At 43.0% G+C, this 21,058-nt stretch overlaps 1 protein-coding gene across 1 annotated transcript in view; it reads right to left on the bottom strand.

Moving 5' to 3' along the window:
• LOC126263531 (dynein intermediate chain 2, ciliary-like) overlaps positions 1-21,058 on the bottom strand; it is a 284,542-nt gene that overhangs the window by 35,552 nt on the left and 227,932 nt on the right. The window contains exons 6-7 of the mRNA XM_049960624.1: positions 16,558-16,735; positions 7,078-7,306 (exon numbers count right to left, since the gene is read on the bottom strand). Of these exons, the coding sequence (XP_049816581.1) occupies positions 7,078-7,306; positions 16,558-16,735 (407 nt within the window). The remainder of the gene's footprint in view (positions 1-7,077; positions 7,307-16,557; positions 16,736-21,058) is intronic.

The raw sequence follows: 21,058 nt of genomic DNA on the forward strand, positions 1-21,058 counted from the left end.
GGTTTAGATGCTATTAGTTTGTGCATTCAGAACAATGAGTTACAAATCGTCATTTGTGTGCCTCATACTAACATTTCTGGTATGTAATAAGTATAAAGAACTATCCAAAACAGGTGTACAAAAAGCAAAAGACTCTGAAGCACAAATCATTGTGAAGAACAACACGATTTTTTTGTGCATGGCCTGTCCCCTGTGCATTACATAAGCAAGTTGCTCAGGAATTACAAAGATGCCAAGACAGCAGGGTTATGCAGCCCATTTCTGCAAGTCAATAGGCATAACCCTTGTTCATTCCGATGAAGTCTTCAGGTGGTTCACATTTGTAAACAGACTTTAAGGCAACAGTAAACCCACAACAGTAGTGGATTCTTTTCCTCTTCCACGTCTAGAGGAATTGATGGCCAGACTGGGACACGGCAAATACTTTTCAAAGATAGATTTGCAAGAGGCATATTTATAGTTACCACTGGCAAACAGTCTTGGAAGTAGTTCACCTCTTGTAATTTTTCAGTCATTCCCGGAACAGTTAACAGCAAAAGCTAGACAATATTATGGTTGTGGTTGTATGCCTGAAGAACATTTAGAAAATTTAGATCACTTGTTTCATGTACTTTCTGCAACTGGCTTAAAGTGCAACTAGGGCAAGTACTCCTTCTTCCATGAAAAATTGAACTATTTAGGTCACATAATCAATGCACAGAGTATACTTCCAACTACATCGCACTTGGTTGTGGTTAGGGATATGCCAGCGTCCTGGAACATTAAGAAGCTTCAGCCGGTCATGGGGAAGCTCACCTATTATATAAAATGTATTCCTAATGCTGCACAAATTGCTGCTCCATGTAACAGGCCATGCTACTAAAATGTTCCTTCTTGTGGTCCTAAAAATGCCACAATACATTTCTGCAATGGAAAGATGCATTGCTGAGTCATAGATGTCTGATTAACTTTGACCCAGCTACACCTGTCATGTTAGCTGTAGATGCATCTTCTTATGGGATTGGAGTAGTGCTCTCCCATAACAGTACTCTTTCTGACAGACCTATTGCTTTCACCTCAAAAACTCTTAATTCTTAACTATAGTCAGACCGAGCGAGGTGGCGCAGTGGTTAGCACACTGGACTCGCATTCGGGAGGACGGTCCAATCCCGTCTCCAGCCATCCTGATTTAGGTTTTCTGTGATTTCCCTAAATCGTTTCAGGCAAATGCTGGGATGGTTCCTTTGAAAGGGCACGGCCGATTTCCTTCCCCATCCTTCCCTAACCCGAGCTTGTGCTCCATCTCTAATGACCTCGTTGTCGACGGGACGTTAAAAAAAAACACACACACACACACACACACTTAACTATAGTCAGCGTGAAAAAGAGGTACTCATAATTATCTATGGTGTTACGAAATTCCACCAGTATTTCTATGGCCAGAAGTTACATTTGCTAAAAGATCATCAGCCTTTGATGGTCTTGTTCAATCTTGCCAAACCTGTCCCACCTCAGGCAGCACAAGAATCGCAATTATCAGTATGAGTTGTTGTACAGGCCCACTTCCCAACATTCAACAGCTGACATATTGTCTCAGTTACCGGTCGGTACCAACACTAGTGTTTGGTTCATTGAGGAATCATGTTGCACATGTATGAGTATGTCAGTGTTTCTGACAAAGAATGTTTGTCTGCAGGCCCAGAATGTCACCGGAGACCTCATCTGCAGTTGTAGCTGTCACTCTGCCTATCATGGCTGCCACCTTCCCCTGTGATGCCCACAGAGATTGATGCCTTTCTGCCGCTGACGTCACTGGCATCTGCACCTGCCCAGCTGCCCAAACCGATATCCATGGGGAACTGTCCCCAGAAGTCCATTAGCCCACACCAGAAGATCCCTTGTTATCCAACTCACCACAGCATCTGTGTCTCTGGATGCGGATGTGCACCCTGCTGATGTTCCCAGACTGATGTATACAGAGATGTGGGCAGGGAGGCACCGGCAACCACAGTTACCCTACCTGCCTCCTCATCTACACCTGTATTCAGTCCCACTTAGACTGTGGTTGCCAGGTTCATGACTTGCTGTCTCCTTTGGTTTTGAAACTGTAGGATACAGTCCATCATCATAGAGTTTGACTAGCCATGTTGCCTTCTGGACAAGTCCCTGTGGATAGTCCCCTTGCCAAAGCAGGGATCTTTCCTCTTTTGTTTTGGCAGTACCAACTCTTGCTCACTTATGCAATCACCATTCAACAATTTCCTGATCATCCAGCATATCCTATTCTTTTTGCATACAAGAAGCTTGACCCCTGACTCTCACCCATCAGTGGGATTACCAGTTGGAATGTGCCCTCCCAGGACCTCTGCCTCTCCTCCTTAGAATGTACTTCCAGAGCTTTCTCATATAGCCCACAATGCTTGGTACCCAGGCCACAAATTAAGACTGATCTATCTCAAGGACCTACAGTCTCAGACACCCCCATAACCTTCCAGTATATGTTCTTTTCTGTTCTTCAGGTGTATCAGAATGCTACCATGTTTGGCACTGACAGCTCTAAAGCCATGTTATACATTTACATTTCCTATCCATCTGAAACACCATTTGTTGCTGGAAACAAGCAGTGTTTTTATGCAGGAGCTTATAGCCAATAACAGAGCCCTTCATTTTATTAAACAGCCCTCCCTTGACCATGTTTTAATATGTAGTGACTCAATGAGCAGCCTCCAGGCCACTGAATGATGTTACAATGGTCACATTATGATATCTGCTATCCATGCTCTTCTCCCTGAACTTAATAATACTGCCTGCTCAGTTGTCTTTCTCTGGGTCTCAAGTCAGGTTGGTGTCCTAGGGCTGATCATTTGGCTAAAAATGTGATGAATCATGTGGTGTGGATTTGCATGTGCAACTAAGACCTCTGCTCAATTAGAGATGGATCACCATCTGTTGGATTACTACCCCTTCTAATAAACTCTGCAACTATCAAGGAAGCTACAGCTGCATGGCATTCTTTCTTCTGTTCTTCCCAAAAGGAATGTATCAGTGTATGTTGCATCCACACTGGTCATACCAGACTGACCCATAGTTTTATTTTACATAACATGCCACTCCCACTTGTGGTTGTGGACCCTTGCTGACAGTTGCTCATAATCCTGGTGGAATGCCCCCTCCTCGCTCTCCACTGCTTTGCTGTTTTCTCTGTGGCAATAGTTTTTATTCTCAGATATAACATTTCAAACTATCTGCATGGTGTGGGCAAGAGTGAGGCAGGGTGTTTCGAGTTGCGGATGTCTCTTGCCACATACTGGGTCAGGATGGCCCTCGAACCTGCCTCCTTTGCCTGCTGCCTCTGTCATCCCTCCTGCTTTTTGTTTCCATTGCTTTTTGGGGGTTTATACTGCACCCTACTTTATGTTTTTGGAGTAATATTCTGTTGATTAGAGAGTTATAGGCCTTTTAAATGTGGATTTATCACAGAATGCTTTAAATACTGTGGACTGCAAGAATAACCAACACCAAAGTACTGGAACAAATTAACAAAGAGCGAGAAATGTTGACAGTGCTTAAAAGAAGAAAAACTGCATCCCTAGGACATATAGTACGGAACACCAAATATTTGCTTCTGCAGTTAATAACAGAAGGAAAGATTGAAGGAAAAAAAAAGACAAGGGTGAAGAAGAACATCTCGGTTGGACAAAATAAAGCAATGGACAGGACTACGAAGCGTAGACCAGCAATTACATACAGCGGTTCACAGAAGAAAGATGCAATATGTGGTCGCCAACATCCGTTAATGGATAAGCAGCAGCAGAAGAAGAAGATCCTCCTCTTTAATGCATTTCCTGAGGTAAATCAGGGATGGGACAGCTCTGGGAGGGCCTGCCACCTTCGAATGCAGAGCTACAGGGAACACCCATGTGGAGACTTCACTATTTCTCTCATCTTGTCATATTATTGATGGTCCAAGTGATGCCCATTACATTTTTATTTTTCTTGATCCCTTGACTAGAAGGCATTCTTTACACTGTAGCTGTCTTTATCCTTAGTGAGGTTGGTGGGGGCAGATGGGAGTTAGTCTGTGTCCTGGTCTGCTCTAACCTACATACCCCTATCAAATCCATATAATTTTACTCCTCCATAAATTGGTTTTTCAGCACTGTCATCAATACTGCAGCCAGCCAGAGTGACCGAGCAGTTCTAGGCGCTTCAGTCTGGAACCACGTGACCGCTACGGTCACAGGTTCAAATCCTGCCTTGGGCATGGATGTGTGTGATGTCCTTAGGTTTAAGTAGTTCTAGGTTCAGATGTTAAGCCCCATAGTGCTCAGAGCCATTTAAACCGTTTGAACCATCAATACTGCCTTCAGTACCTTGCTTTTACCACTCCTACTATTTTCCTCATCTGAGCACATTCTCGGTGGAGGTACTACCTCCAGGTGAATGAACCCTTGGCCAAGGGGCTGATGACTTTACTGTTTAGTCCCCTAAAACCAATCAACCTCTAACAGTAAACTTAATGTTGGAATGAAGATTGTTCAAGTAATTCTTAAGTCATCTGATCAGAATAATTTAATAATATGATTTGCCCAACATGGCCATCTGTATTACAGAAGGTAGTTCTGTCCGAAGACAGTATGTCAAAGGCTGTTTGTCTCTTGATCTTAACTGGGAATTTCACTGACACAAATAATGAAAAACTGGACATCAACAATTCTAGATGTCAATGATCAGTAGTATCTGATAGAAAATAAGATTACAATCTTCAGAAAGAGTGACTCCAGTTAAGTCTGGATAACCTTATGACAACTGTCTCTGACTGTTTTACATAGTGTAAGATATTACCCATTGGTAATCTGCCAGTTTTCAATACGCTTAACTTGTCTTTCCTGTTCCACTACTGTGGCAAGGTATTCGAAGATTTATTCAACATAACATTCAGTAACCTGAAAATCTTGGAACGTAACCCCATTTTTACATATGTAGCCATCCCCCCACTATTGTTACTGGTTGTACAGTAGTAGAACATTAGCTTGTTTCTATCAAGATGTCTCCAGGTAATGTCAAATTTCCATGTTGTGCTCCAATAAACACAAGTCTGCTGAAGTTCTATATGCTCTTTTGTTGTTCTCTGTGAATGTTATTGAAGTTCATCAGTTTTATGAATCAGGCTTTTGATACATTTAAGGAAGATACTAAATCATTGTCTATTAATGGCAAATCCAGGATGGAATGTAACAATATTATGAGAAGGAAAGTTGTTGCTCACCACATAGCGGAGATGCTGAATTGCAGCTAGGCACAACAAAAATACTCTCACAATTAAAGCTTTCAGCCATTAAGGCCTTCGTCAACAACACACACACACACACACACACACACACAAACACAACTCTCACACACGACTGCAGTCTCAGCCAACAGAAACCACACTGTGAGCAGCACATATTCCTTAGTTTGCATCTGAGATGCTTGGCAGGACTGTCTCAATGCAGTATCACGTGCTGCTGGTAATGCTCTTTTATGAGATAGATAACTGTGTGTCAGCACCTCTGGAGACGTTCTGGACAGTCACAGGTATGAAAAAAGGCAACATCTGCCAATGGCCTAGAGAAAATGATTATGAAATTCAAAAAGATAGGTTCTTTTGAAATGCCATGTGGCAGAGGGAGAAAAACAATTGATCCAGTGCCAGTAGATGACGTGAAGGAGGGGTCAAGCATCGGTGTGAAAACCTGCAGTGTGTGATGTCTGTGAGCATGGTGCATAAAATTCTATAAAACATCCTCCATTGCTATCCATACAAAATTACTCTTGTTCAGGAGTCGCTTCCTGCTGACCTGTCAATAAGACAAATGTTTGCTCAAGACTTTATAGCTTGCATGGAAGTGGGCAATAAATGGCCATGGAAAATTCTTTGGACATGTGAAGACACAGAACTGCAGAATACGGGCAACAGAAAGTCCGCTTACACATCAGTTGGTACTGCTTCATTCTGCGAAGGTAAGTGTGTGCTTTACAGCATCATTAATTGTAGGGCCATATTTTTTCAAGAAGATGGATCCTGTGGGTCCTGTTAACTGTACCATCAATGGTAAAGACTATGAGAGTCTTTTTCATACCAAAGTCATTCCAACTCAACAGTGTCGATGCGTGGGTAGGATCATTTTTATGCAAGATGACATATCTTGCAGCATTGCACAACTAGTGAGGCAGCTGCTGCAGAGGCTTTTTGAAAATTCTAGAATTGTCAGCCATCATTTCCCTACAGCTGGCCATCCTGATCACTTGATCTTAATCAATGTGACTCCTGGCTGTGAGATTTTCTGAAAGATGGTATGTTCAAAGCTTTGATTACAAACATAGCTGAATTGAAGGTATGCATTGTGCAACAAATTCTGAACATGACCCCTTGGGATATTCCAATCTGTTGTGGAACATGCTGTTTCTTGATTTCAACTTGTGGCAGAAAACAGTGGACAGCATACTGAACATGTCTTGTGCCAGTCTCATGACAATTAAAAACCAATTTCTTTGCTGCTTTTTATGTGGTTTTGGCTTCAGGGCACTTACAAAACTAATGCCAGTGTAACTTTTTATGTGATTTTTGGCCTCAGGACTGTTAAAAACTAATTTTTCCCATCTGATGTGGCAGGACCTTGCCAAGGCGGGTGGGCTTACCTAACTAATAGTGCAACAACCATTGAACGCCAAACTTGTGCAGTCATGTACATTACACAGTACAGTTGGTTTAATGTGCAACCTGCATCATATCAGTCATATTGCAATTCATCTGTCATTTGTAGCTGAAACCATTTATGTTATGATGCTTGCAATGCCATCTAGTGGGAAAATTTTCATTAAGTTTTTTCCCCACAAAGCTTCCTCCTTCTTAAAATATATTCTGTTCAAATGTGATGTCATTCTGTGCAGCGGCTCTTGTTTTTACAGTGTTTTGAAGCTGGAACTTTAATTATAAACAGTCTGTATATCTTTTTGGTATATGTATGCAGCTTAAGAGAAAATGGAAACAACTGCATTATAATCAAAAGAAAGAAAAGAAAGTAATCTTGCATAACCAGAATAGTGGTATCCTACCTTCTTTTGTCTTCCCATATCTTAACTGTCCAGTCAGCACTACAAGAGACAAATATGTCAGAGTTGTATTTGTTGTAATGAATTCTGTACACTGCCATGTCATGAGCATCGTATGTCATCAAGTATGAAGCAGTATACATAGTGCTGCACTTGTATATATGTCCTTCTTCAGTTCCAACTAAAAATACTTGTTTTTCTTTTGGGTGAAAAACCATTGTAGTGCCAGATCCTAAAACAAAAAAGTGCATCTATATTACTAAATGAGTAATGCAACACATGGTGCATGCCTCTGTAGCAGGTTGTCTATTGAACGGATTGCAGGGGCAATACAAATTTGATTTTTACTACCAGCTTTTAAAATGTTGTTACAACCTACTCATTAAGTGGCACTAACATTAAAGGTTTAACAGAGTAAGACATGTTTTACCATTAGAAACTGTGTGTATGTCTCAGGCAGTGTCACTTATCACACACAAATTACATTCATCCAGTATTTGAGACTGAGCACTTTAGCAACTTCCAACAAACTTTACACATATTTTCAAAGCTTATGAAACTCTTGCTTACACCTCTCACTGATATTCACATAGAATGATGATATGATAAAAGTTTATCTCTTACAACATTTTCACTATTCATTCAGTAAAACTTCAGCATAAAACATGATATTTTAATTTATTACTTCTTTACTAATGACTCCATTCACTACACTATCTGCACACACTATTCACATATAACACTGAATGCACCTGCAAAATTACATCATTATATGACACATAGTTCAGTAGATACGATATCATAAACATTGAGTTTTCTTCTTCTTCTTCTTTTCTTTCTTTTTTTTTTTGGGGGGGGGGGGGGAATTACCCAGCCCTTAATTAGCCGTTGTTTGATAATGACAGCGCTTAGTGACTTCCAAATGATCTTAAACATAATTCCAAACATTTTCTAAGCTTTTTCTTGCTTAACAGCAAATATTTCAAAATATTTCATGCATTAACTCATTTGTAAGGTGATCACTTAATTGGAATTGTTTTATAAATGAGAGTTTGATTCTATAAAGAATTGGGGGCAAGAGGTTTACTGATTATGTTCTAAAATGACAAATAATTTTGCCCCATATTGGACAGATAATATCTGTGATACACTTCCAAATGTATAAAATGTGATTTGTCCGGTAGTGATGTGGATCTGCTAGGAGTGTTTAAATGCCTTAGAAACTCAAATTCAGTGATACTGAATATTCTTTTTGAGGGGTTAATGATAATGCTGGCCTCTCTTAGATGCTGAAAGATGGTCATTAGGTGGTGGTGGTGGAGTTCGGACAACTTCAAATAGACCAAGAGTACCTTAATACGGAGTGATGAATGTTATTTTTCCTTCTGCTATTGTAATTATGAACATCATTGTTCCTTTTGAACTATTGTGGATTATTTACAACAAACTTAATGAGGGAATAAATATGCTCTGAAGCAATAGCCAGAAATCTGAACTCCTTAAACAGATGTCTACAAGATGATCATGGGTGAGCAACACATATAATTCTTACAGTACATTTTTGAGCAATTAAGGGTCTCTTTCTTAAAGATGAGTTACCCTAGAACATTATTCCATATGTCATTATTGAACGACAATGTGCAAAATATCTCAACTTATTGATTTGTCACCCAACCCTCCACCTATTTCCAAGATTGTAAATGACACTAAGCACAAATGTGGCTGAACTAAATTGTTTTAGGAGTTCCAAAATGCGCTTTTCCCAAGTTTAATTCTCATCAATATGGACACCTAAGCATTTTTAAGTTTCCAACCTGTTTATTATTTCATCACCATGTGTTTCACTTATCACTAGTGTAGTAGCCATAGATGTACAGAACTGAATATGTTCTGTCTTTTTAAAATTTAGGGTGACACCATTCACAGAAAACTAGTCAATGAACATTCTTTACCATTTGAGCTGTTTCTGTATGTATGCTTGGACTGATTACAATACTAGTTTCATCCAAAAGAATAAAAAATTCTGCTTGTGGTACATTCAATGGAAGATCGTTTACATATGTGAAGAACAATAGTGGACCTCACAATGAGCCTTGGGAAACCTCATGCATGATTTCTCACCAGTCAGAATTATGTCCCCAGATGATGTTGGTTAAATTACTAAGTACAGCTTTCTGCACTCTTTTTGTTAGATAATACCACAATAAGCCTTGTACAATGCCATCCAGAAAGTTGCCATACCTGGGCAGCATTCCAAAGGCCAAATGTCACACACAAGCTCTCAAAAAGCCCAAGGGGCATGATAATTGCCATTTATTTGATGTCTTCTGGTGCCAAAGGAATCTGTATGAATGCCTTCAGGTAAGCAATTTTGCTAAATATAACTGAGCCTGCCAAGGTATGGTTAAAATCCTGCAGGTGTGGTACCGGATATCAGTCACATACCATTCCTGCATTTGAGGCACAATAGTCTCTGCACAGTTGCTACAAGTTCTCTTTCTTGGGGACTAATTGCAAGACAAAGGACCATGGGCTATGTAATGGTTGAACACCGCCCTGTCACAACATGGCCTCAAACTCAGCCTTCGCTACGGCAAGTCATTCAGGTGCGAGTCAATATGGACAGCATGAAGTGTCTGGCCAGATGTAATCACAATGTAGTGAACTGTCAAATGTTTGATGCTCTTCAGTACACCAGGCAGGTGAGTGAGCTCTGGTTATTTGTCCAATATGTCTGAATACAGTCCGAGGCACTTCACTAGTTTACACTGAAGAAAGTAAATGGCCATCCTGTTGTTGTTGTGGTCTTCAGTCTTGAGGCTGGTTTGATACAGCTCTCCATGCTACTCTATCCTGTGCAAGCTTCTTCATCTCCCAGTACCTACTGCAGCCTACATCCTTCTGAATCTGCTTGGTGTATTCATCTCTTGGTCTCCTTCTACAATTTTTACCTTCCACACTGCCCTCCAATACTAAATTGGTGATCCCTCGATGTCTCAGAACATGTCCTACCAACCGATCCCTTCTTCTAGTCAAGTTGTGCCACAAACTCCTCTTCTCCCCAATTCTATTCAATACCTCCTCATTAGTTATGTGATCTACCCATCTAATCTTCAGCATTCTTCTGTGGCACCACATTTCGAAAGCTTCTATTCTCTTCTTGTCTAAACTATTTATCCTCCACGTTTCACTTCCATACATGGCTACACTCCATACAAATACTTTAAGAAATGACTTCCTGAGATTTAAATCTATACTCAATGTTAATGGCCATCCTACTATCTTCAAATTCAATGTTGAATCAATCAGTTGAGCATTTGCGATATCTGCTAGTAAGCTATAATGGATGAGGAAACCTGCACCCAAGACTGACTTGTTGATGTTAGCTACAGTGAATGTATATGCATTTGTGTGGCACAGTGAGAGTTCCAAATTTCATAGATGTGTGCTATGAACAACTGACAAAAATGAAATCTGATTGCAATGACTGTTAACTGCAAATCCAGTAAGGTGTTTGCACAATACTCCCACTCAAACACTGTTGTGGAGGGTGTACACTGATCAGTGACAAGTGCATTGACCAATCACATGATCGCAGGAGAACATTGGACACATGTCCAGAATGAGACAAATTTTCTTCATGATCGTGGGGCTTGTACAGGGTGCGGCAGCATTCATAGCCTAATTTGACTTGCGTAGTACAATGACGTACTGCAGGAATGCGCGCCAACTCGTGCCGCATTCGTGTGCTTATGAGCTGCAATTTTGAGTGTGACAGTGATATGGAACAGTGGAGTGCACAGCATCATGCCTTTGCTGTTGAAAGTTATTTAAAGAATAATGACTCTGTTATTGCTACCCAGCGTCTATTTCAGCAACATTTCAACTTGGGACGTCATGGGAAAGTTCCAGATGGATGGACCATTGTGAGGTGGGTACGTGCATTTTGAACAACAGGTTCTGTTTGTGGCAAACTGGGAAGAAATGAAAGAACTGTGCAGACACCAGAAGCCATGGAAAATGTTCATGCTGCACTACCCAAAAGGATCTGCTCGTCATCATGTGCAAACTGTGCATATGTCCGATCACTCATTCAGGAGAATATTGCATGAAGATCTCCACTTTCAACCATATAAGCTGCAGACTGTTCAGGAAATCAGGCCTAATGACTGGGTTTCACACAAGACATTCTGCTTAACCATGTGTGATCTCCTTCTCCAAAATTCACAAATGTTGCACACCATCCTGATGTCAGATGAAGCTCATTTCAAGTTATGTGGTTCAGCGAATAGATAGAATATGCGTTATTGGAGTGATGTAAATCTGCATGAACAGGACATCAAGCCCTTGCACAGTTCTCATGTCACAGTGTGGTGTGGAGTTGCTTCCTTTGGGATTAATGGCCGCTACTTATTCGAGGATGACAGCAGTGTGGCTGTAACTGTCACTAGTGACCGCTACCTAAAGATGCTGCAAGACTTCATTCTTCCCCAATTAAGTATGGTAGATGTGGATATGGAACAAGTATGGTTTCAACAAGATGGAGCGACCTCGCCTACAGCCAGAATTTGCATGGATTTCTTGCGACAGACATTTCCTGGTAGAGTAATTTCCCATTTTCATGACATTTCCTGGCCGCCTCGCTCACCTCACCTTTCATCATCATCATCATCATTTAAGACTGACTATGCCTTTCAGCGTTCAGTCTGGAGCATAGTCCCCATTATAAAATTCCTCCATGATCCCCTATTCAGTGCTAACATCTTCTGATGTTAAGCTTATTACTTCAAAATCATTCTTAACCAAATCCAGGTACCTTCTCCTTGGTTTACTCCGACTCCTCCTACCCTCTACTGCTGAACCCATGAGTCTCTTGGGTAACCTTGCTTCTCCCATGCGTATAACATGACCCCACCATCTAAGCCTGTTCGCCCTGACTGCTACATCTATAGAGTTCATTTCCAGTTTTTCTTTGATTTCCTCATTGTGGACACCCTCCTCCCATTGTTCCCATCTACTAGTACCTGCAATCATCCTAGCTACTTTCATATCCATAACCTCAACCTTATTGATAAGGTAACCTGAATCCACCCAGCTTTGCTCCCATACAACAAAGTTGGTCGAAAGATTGGACGGTGCACAGATAACTTAGTCTTGGTACTGACTTCCTTCTTGCAGAAGAGAGTAGATCGTAGCTGAGCGCTCACTGCATTAGCTTTGCTACACCTCACTTCCAGTTCTTTCACTATGTTGCCATCTTGTGAGAATATGCATCCTAAGTACTTGAAACTGTCCACCTGTTCTAACTTTGTTCCTCCTATTTGGCACTCAATCCGTTTATATCTCTTTCCCACTGACATTACTTTCGTTTTGGAGATGCTAATCTTCATACCATAGTCCTTACATTTCTGATCTAGCTCTGAAATACTACTTTGCAAACTTTTGATCGAATCTGCCATCACAACTAAGTCATCCGCATATGCAAGACAGCTTATTTTGTGTTCATATATCTTAAACTCACCCAGCCAGTCTATTGTTTTCAACATATGATCCATAAATAATATGAACAACAGTGGAGACAGGTTTCAGCCTTGTCTTACCCCTGAAACTACTCTGAACCGTGAACTCAATATACCGTCAACTCTAACTGCTGCCTGACTATCTATGTAAAGACCTTTAATTGCTTACAAAAGTTTGCCTCCTATTCCATAATCTCGTAGAACAGACAATAACTTCCTCCTAGGAACCTGGTAATATGCCTTTTCTAGATCTATAAAGCATAGATACAATTCCCTGTTCCACTCGTAACACTTCTCCATTATTTGCCGTAAGCTAAAGATCTGGTCCTGACAACCTCTAAGAGGCCTAAACCCACACTGATTTTCATCCAGTTTGTCCTCACCTTTCATGTGCAGACTTTTTCCTTTGGGGCTACCTGAAGCAAGAAGTGTTCCAAACATTTTGTGCCATCATTCCTGAGATAAAGGATCACATCAGAACTGCCATCAGCAATGTCCCAGGGAATACGTTACACCAAGTTATGGAAAGCTTCCAATGCCGCCTAGATAAACGTGTTGTGCAGAGGGGGCATCATTTGACAGGAGTCATATTCAAAAAGTAATCCACACAATGGACAATGACTTACACATTAGTAAATGGCATACCTTTAACTATTAATTGACATAAGAGGTAATAAATAAATTACAGTTATTGCCTGATGGTGTGTTTTTAATATCCTACTATGAACGCTGCTGAACCCTGTATTTCACAGCCAAAGCAAACAAAGAGCATCAAACTTCTGTACGTGTTGGTGGGGGGATCATGTTAATCTCGACCCACATGGTCCATGGACTGCAGTTGTAACTCTGGAAATATGTGTTTGTACTGTATGGCTGTTCAGTTTGCACTGCTGTTGCTTTTGCTGACCTGCACCTGTGTATGTCACATGTTGCCAGAATTTTGCCTATCAGTAAGTAAGCACATCTATGGACACCTGACACATCTAACTTGAGCCGGCAATGTGCATCTCTGGTCAGTTCACATTTTTGTGGCATGGCTGCCACAATACCACATAATGATACAGGCCTAAAAAGTACTGAATAAATTTTATACTGAATGAAAATTTATTAAAAAATATTCATATGCACAAATGTATAAGACATCTTCATTATTCTTCCAATGTTTTAACAAAACTACAAATACAGACAGTATATGATGTTTTGTTGTTATACCATCCCAGATTTTCCATTGTTTGGTACAATGTTTTTAGTGTTTCAAACTAAGTAAATTATTGTTGTCTACATTCTGGAGGAAGTTATTGTTCCAAGCTCAGTCATAAAAACAAAAACAAATATTCAGAGGCACAATAGCAACATCACATTTCATGGCTAGAAGATTGTTTTAATTCCATGTATGTTTAAGATTCAGTCAGTTTTATTTGATGATTTTCGAGTATACAAGAAGAGGAAAAGAATGGAGTCACAAAATTACCGACCAATATCCCTAACTTCTGTTTATTGCAGAATGCAGAATCCTTGAACACATTCTCAGTTTGAGTATAACAAACTCTCTTGAGACCAAGAAGCTTATATGCATGAATCAACATGATTTTAGAGATCACAGCTCGTGTGAAACTCAGTTTGTCCTTTTCTCACATGATATACGGAGAACTATGGATGACAGGCAACTGGCAGCCTCCACATTTTTAGATTTCCATAAAGCATTTGATATGGTGCCCCATTGCAGACTGGTTGTCATGACAACCAACATGCTGTCTGTCCACATGAAAAGCCACCAACAAACTGTGGCCAAAAAACAAGTGCACTACCCTGTTGCTGGACATGCTGCCGAAAATGATATCCCTCATCTCAATGACTGCTTCACAACCTGTGCCATATGGATCCTTCCCACCAACACCTGCTTTTCTGAATTACTCAGGTGGGGACTTGCCCTGCAATACATCCTACATTCCCGTAACCCTCCTGGCCTCAACCTTCATTAGTCACTGTCCTCACCCATCCAGCCCCCTCCCTGTTCCCATTTCACCACCACACCCAGTCTTTTAATTTATTCTTTTTATTTCTCTTCTTTTTATTTCTCTCCTTTCCACTACTTACCCCCTCACCCGCTCCATACCTTCTCTCCTGCCCTCCATCTAAACTGCAATACTTCACTGACCGCCACTCCCACCATACTATCCCTCCTCCTTACCCCCACCCAGTCGCCACTCCCATCATGCACTAGTGCTGCTGCTTGCAGTGTGGTTTCAGCTCTCTGAGACTGCAGAAATGTGTGCAAGTTGCGTTTGCATGTGTGTGTGTGTGTGTGTGTGTGTGTGTGTGTGTGTGTGTGTGTGTGTATCTACTGCTGACAAAGGCCTTAATGGCCGAAAGCTATAATTGTGTGAATCTTTTTGTTGTGCCTATCGTGACTCAGCATCTCTGCTATATGGTGAGTAGCAACTTTCCTTCTCTGGACTGTTAAATTCCATCCTGGATTTTCCATTGTTTGATATACAAATATGGGATTTTTTAGGCCGCCTACACAAATTAAAGAGATATTGCATCATGTCTCTCATGTCTCATATATTACAATATTCTATGTGAATGTGTCAGAAGCTTTGTGGGACAGTCTATTGAAACCATTTTCCAGTGCTGTATACAACAACAGCCCATTAAGTACAGGAATTTAGAAAAATCTGCTACTGCTTAACGCAGCCTTATGTCAACAATTTCAACAGATAAATGAGAATCACAATGAGTAATGCATGTAAGCAGGTACTTTACATTGAATATACTTTACATACTGCATATCAGTATGTTTCATATTATACATCATGACCTAAACAAAGATGCTTTGAATGAAGTTTCATCATGGGCCGTAATATAATCTCTCATCACACAGAAATTTTCCATTGTTTGATCTGTGTGATTCTGCTACTTCTTCAACAATAAGCTGCTTTCCCAATGAGGAAAATGGTGATTATTTTTGCAAGCTTAGATTTTTGTAAGAATTAACTCAACAAGTACACAAAGAACAGTATATACAAGAAATCCCTTGCAAAAGACCTCATAGTTATAACCTGAACTTTGTATTGTATTTTATTGTATGTTAACTGGGCACCTAGACACGAGGGAGAGGCACCGCAGCCGCAGTGGTCCACAACCCCACAATGACTACCGCACTCCACTTCACCCCTCCACCGCCCCACACTGATCCCAGGGTTATTGTGTGGTTCGGCCCCCGGTGCCCCCCCCCTCCCCCCCCTCCCAGGGAACGTCTCACACCAGACAAGTGTAACCCCTATGTTTGCGTCGTAGAGTAATGGTGGTGTACGTGTACATGGAGAACTTGTTTGCGCAGCAATCGCCGACATAGTGTAACCGAGGCAGAATAAGGGGAACCAGCCCACATTCACCAAGGCAGATAGAAAACTGCCTAAGAACCATCCACAGACTGGCCGGTTCACCAGACCTTGACACAGGCGCTCCTTCCCGCCCAGAAAGCCGTGCGTTAGACCGCACGGCCAACTGGGCAGGCACCTGAACTTTACTTGACATGATCTCATTGGAGATGGTATATCTTTGCCATCATCAGACCTATGAATGTACATACCCATCCAATTATTGGGGGGGCCTGCAGTTCAACATGTACCTCAAACCATGGTCAATCTTGACATTTTCTCAATCGAAAAATTGTTCTCAGAGGTGAAAGAACTGACAAGTGACAAAAAAAGATCATTTTACACTTAATGAGCAAATCCAAGCATGCATTAGTTTCTTCCATGAGCATATTGTGCAGCACACAAGTTCTTCCTGTCTTCCACTCATAAACAGATTATGACTAATACCTACTGATGGTACTAAATTATGCAGTTCCACTGCACACAGTTTCTACCCACAATTGTCCATTACTTTATTAATATGTAAATGTAGTATGCACAAAAAGTCTTTGCTACAGAATCTGTAACTCTTTGCCACTCACCTACTAAACTGACTGTAGTACCATATGGTCCTGGAACTGGATCTCTGGCGAGGGTCAGTGTGAGTACAATAGCCTTGGCCAATCCTTCCAGTCCAATAATCCACTTTCGTACGGTACCATCTTCAGAAACTGAGAAGAAGCTCATTTCTCCATCTGGCAAATCTGGGACCCACAGAACCTAGTTTGTTGCAGGAGGAAAAGTTTGTGTTGTAGTGTGACAGAAAAAGGGAAGTTTTATCATTTGAGGCTGTTGCAAAGAATGCTTGTAAAGTTTTACAATTTCTTTTTCTCAAAATAATTTTCACTGTGCTCATGTTAAATATGATTTGGTCATACCATAATGAGCAATTTGAAAATTATTTTATTGATTTATTGGAGACATGAGATATTTCGCATAAAACATAAATACTAATTAAAAGTAAACACACTACAGATTTTTGTATTACTTCATGCAAAATAATGAAATATTAATCACAGATAAATGTTTAGACTTTTTTTTTACACATTCTCTACGACAAGTGCTTCAACAGTGATAAAAATGGAAAACCAAGTATAGAGTTTATTCATATCATTGATGAAAGTTTCTCGGGTCTCCAGCCGGGTGGTAGCGTTGATATCTCGTCAGAAGATGGGTAGTATGATACGTCCCGAAATGTCGCGAGATATCAATGCTACCACCTGGCTGGAGACCCGAGAAACCTTCATCAATAGTTTACGCCGGGAAAGCCTACAGTCACATTGCAGTAGCCACCAGAAAGATCGCGGGAGGCGCACATTGGCACGGTGCGTCACGGACGGTAGTTGCCGCAAGTAGAGTCCTGTCCATCAGAGGGCACGCGAGAATTCGGACGCGACCTCTGCCGGCATAACAACAACAACACCAGCAGCATGGGCCGTGCCCAGTCAGTGAACATCGGGCATGCCTAGGACACAGTCCCGGTCTACGCTAAGTGAAGTGCGACGTAAACGTGAACAGTGTTACTACACAATTGGCGATGAGTAGGGTCGTTCTTTCGCGTGTTGCGTCGTTGTTCCGGTTTCGCAGCTTCTCCACGGCATGGAGGATTTGGTGCGAGTTTTGGTTGCGCAGCAGACGGAGCTCATGGCCACCATGAAACAAGTGCTTCCGGCGTTTCTCTCCACGCCGTCTGCTCCGGCGCAGTTCCCTCCTCCCTTTCCCCCGTATGACGAGACGGCGGAGGATTGGGACGCTTATGAACATTGCCTTCGGCAGCATTTCCAGGCGTTTCATGTTGCCGATGCGGAGGTATGTCGTGCTCTCTTCTTGTTTTGGATATCTCCCTCGCTGTATCAAGTTTTGCGGCAGGAACCCTCGTCCTTGTCTTTGGACGCATTGTGTTCATTGCTGTCTTCATATTATCGGCGCCGCATGCATGTTGTGGCGGCTAGGGTCGAGTTCTATCAATGCAAGAAACAGCCCCATCAGTCTTACCGGGCGTGGGCCGCTACCCTGCACGGTCTTAGTCGCAAGTGTCATTTTGTCACGGAGCAGTCGCGAGAGTTGTATGCCCACGTTATGGTACGCGACGTCATTGTTCGTTCGGCCCCTGATAGGGAGGTCCGGCAACGGGCCCTGCAGTTAGAAGACCCTTCACTCGAGGAAGTCCTGTCCATTGCTCAATCGTATGAAGTCTCTCACGCAGCAGGTCAACAGCTGGAAGCGTGGTGCGACGTCGCGGAGGTTCAGGGCGGCGCGGCCGCGTCCACTGTGTGGCCGCTCCCGCACGGCGCGTAAACAGAATTCCGGCCGCCAGCCCCTGTTGCCGTCCTGTGCGTCGTGCTATATACATCATGATCGGTCAGAGTGCCCCCGGCGTTGGGCCATTTGCCGCAAATGTAATAAAAAAGGTCACATTGCTAAAGTTTGCCGCTCAGCCTCAAAAGAATCGAAGGAAGCAGGTACAGAGGACATGGACATTGACATTCAGGAAGTTTCATCGGGCCCGGTTCCCGACGCATCGGCACACAAACTGTTTATCGAGGTGTCGGTTCGGTCGTGCCGGTTACAACTGCAAGTAGATACGGGCGCGGCAGTTTCGTTGTTGAATGCACAAACTTATTCCGACCTTGGATCGCCCCCGTTGGCGCCAGTTTACCGGCGTCTACGCGGTTATGGAAAACAGTTCATTCCCCTACTGGGTCAATTCACTACCGATGTGACTTACAAATCAGTCACTCAGCCTATTACTTTTATTGTTGTCAGTGATGCGAGCTCCGCTAACCTTTTTGGCCTGGATGCCTTTCAAGCTTTCGGTTTTTCTATCGCTGACACCATACAGTTGGTCTCCGAAGACGTTCCCTATCAATCATTGGAATCTTTGATCTCAGACTTTCCAGATATTTTTGAGGAGGGCCTGGGGCGTGTTTCAGATTTTGAAGCTCACTTAACATTGAAGGCGTCAGCTCGCCCGCATTTTCTACGCACGAGGCAGATCCCCTTGGCTCTCTGCCCTCAGGTAAAGGAAGAGCTAGACCGGCTGACAGCCCTAGGGGTCATTCTTCCCATTTCTTCCAGTGAGTGGGCTTCGCCCCTCATTATTGTAAGGAAGCCCTCGGGAAAATTACGTCTTTGTGGCGATTTCAAGGCCACCATTAATTCCCAATTGGTGGTGGACACCTATCCTTTGCCTCGTGCTGATGAATTGTTCTCCGCCGTGGCGGGAGTCCAATATTTTTCGAAAATCGATCTGTTGGAGGATTATCATCAGATACCACTTGATGAGGACTCCAAATGGCTGGCGGTCGTCAACACCCCGTTTGGCCTTTACCAATACCAGCGGTTGGCCTTTGGAATATCCAGTGCCCCGGCGATATTCCAGCGTTATCTTGAGCAAGTCACGTCGACAATCCCTCATTGTATTAATTACCTGGATGACATAACTGTCACAGGCCGCAGCACGAAGGAACACTTGCACAACCTTCGCACCCTCTTTCTCAAATTCAGGTCTGTGGGCTTGCGTTGCAACCTGCATAAGTCAACCTTCTTCCAACCGTCCATTGAGTATGTGGGCTACACCATCTCTCGGCACGGCATCCAACCACTAGGAAGTTTGGTCCAAGGTATCGTCAACCTTCCTCGGCCCGCTTCGCTGAAAGAGTTACAAGCTTTTTTAGGCAAGACAGCCTATTACTACCGGTTCATTCCCAGGGCTTCCACTATAGCCCACCCCATGTACTGCCTTCTGCACAAGGGTGTTCCTTTTGATTGGTCGCCTGCATGCGAGCGAGCGTTCACCTCGTTGAAGGGCCTCCTCACGTCAGCCCCTTGTTTGACTACTTTTGATCCCCATAAGCCGTTGGTCCTGGATACAGATGCTTCGCAGTATGGGGTGGGGGCGGTCCTGGCTCATCGCAACGCAGATGGTTCCGAGCAACCACTGGGGTTTGCGTCTAAAGCGCTTAGTCCTGCGCAGGCCCATTACTCCCAGGTGGAAAAAGAGGCTTTGGCCATTGTCTACGCTGTTACCAAGTTTCACCCTTTCTTGTATGGCACGAAGTTTCAGTTAATCACTGACCATAAGCCGTTAATATCGTTATTTGGTCCCGCCTCTCAGATTCCGGATAGGGAGGCCCACAGACTACAGCGCTGGGCCTTGTTCCTCTTTAAGTACCATTATGGCATTCATTTTCGCCCTTCAGGACAGCATGCCAACGCTGACGCTCTTTCCTGTCTTCCGGTGGGCCCGGATCCTACGTTCGATCGAGAGGAGATTATGTGTTTTCATTTGGATGTGGCGTCCCGCCAAGCGGTTGATGGCTTCCCGATCACTAGTTCTCGAGTTGCCAGGGAAACGGCAGCTGACCCAGTTCTCCGGCAAGTAGTTCACCTCATTCAGCAGGGGTGGTCATCCCGCCCTCCGGGCCGGGCCTCAGACCCTCTTCGTAATTATTTTCTTCTACGAGACCGCCTCTCGGTCTTGGAAGGAGTTCTCCTTCTGGCTACCGATGATACAGCTCCTCGCGTGGTTGTTCCTGCAAGTTTACAAAGGGAGGTCCTCACGTTATTACATGCGGGGCACTGGGGTGTTTCCCGTACTAAAACCTTGGCTCGCAGACATGTGTACTGGCCCGGTATTGACAGAGAAATTGAGCATTTGGTGGCCGCCTGTTCCCAGTGTGCGAGCCAACAAGCATCTCCCAGGGCAGCGTTCTCTTCATGGCCGCCGGCAACCCAAGCATGGGAACATGTTCACATCGATTTTGCGGGCCCGTTTCTCAATGGCTTTTGGCTCATTGTCATTGATGCTTATTCCCGCTTCCCATATGTGGTTCGCCGCTCCTCAACCACTTCAGAAGTTGCAATCCAGGCACTAGCAAAAATCTTTTCTGAGGAAGGTCCGCCAATCACCCTGGTCTCGGACAATGGACCGCAGTTTATTTCGCAGACCTTCCAGGATTTTTGTAGGTGCTTCGGAATTCGGCACGTTTGCTCTCCCCCCTTCCATCCACAATCGAATGGGGAAGCCGAGCGCATGGTGCG

The sequence above is a fragment of the Schistocerca nitens genome, chromosome 6 (genome assembly GCF_023898315.1).
Source record: "Schistocerca nitens isolate TAMUIC-IGC-003100 chromosome 6, iqSchNite1.1, whole genome shotgun sequence".
Taxonomy (NCBI): domain Eukaryota; kingdom Metazoa; phylum Arthropoda; class Insecta; order Orthoptera; family Acrididae; genus Schistocerca; species Schistocerca nitens.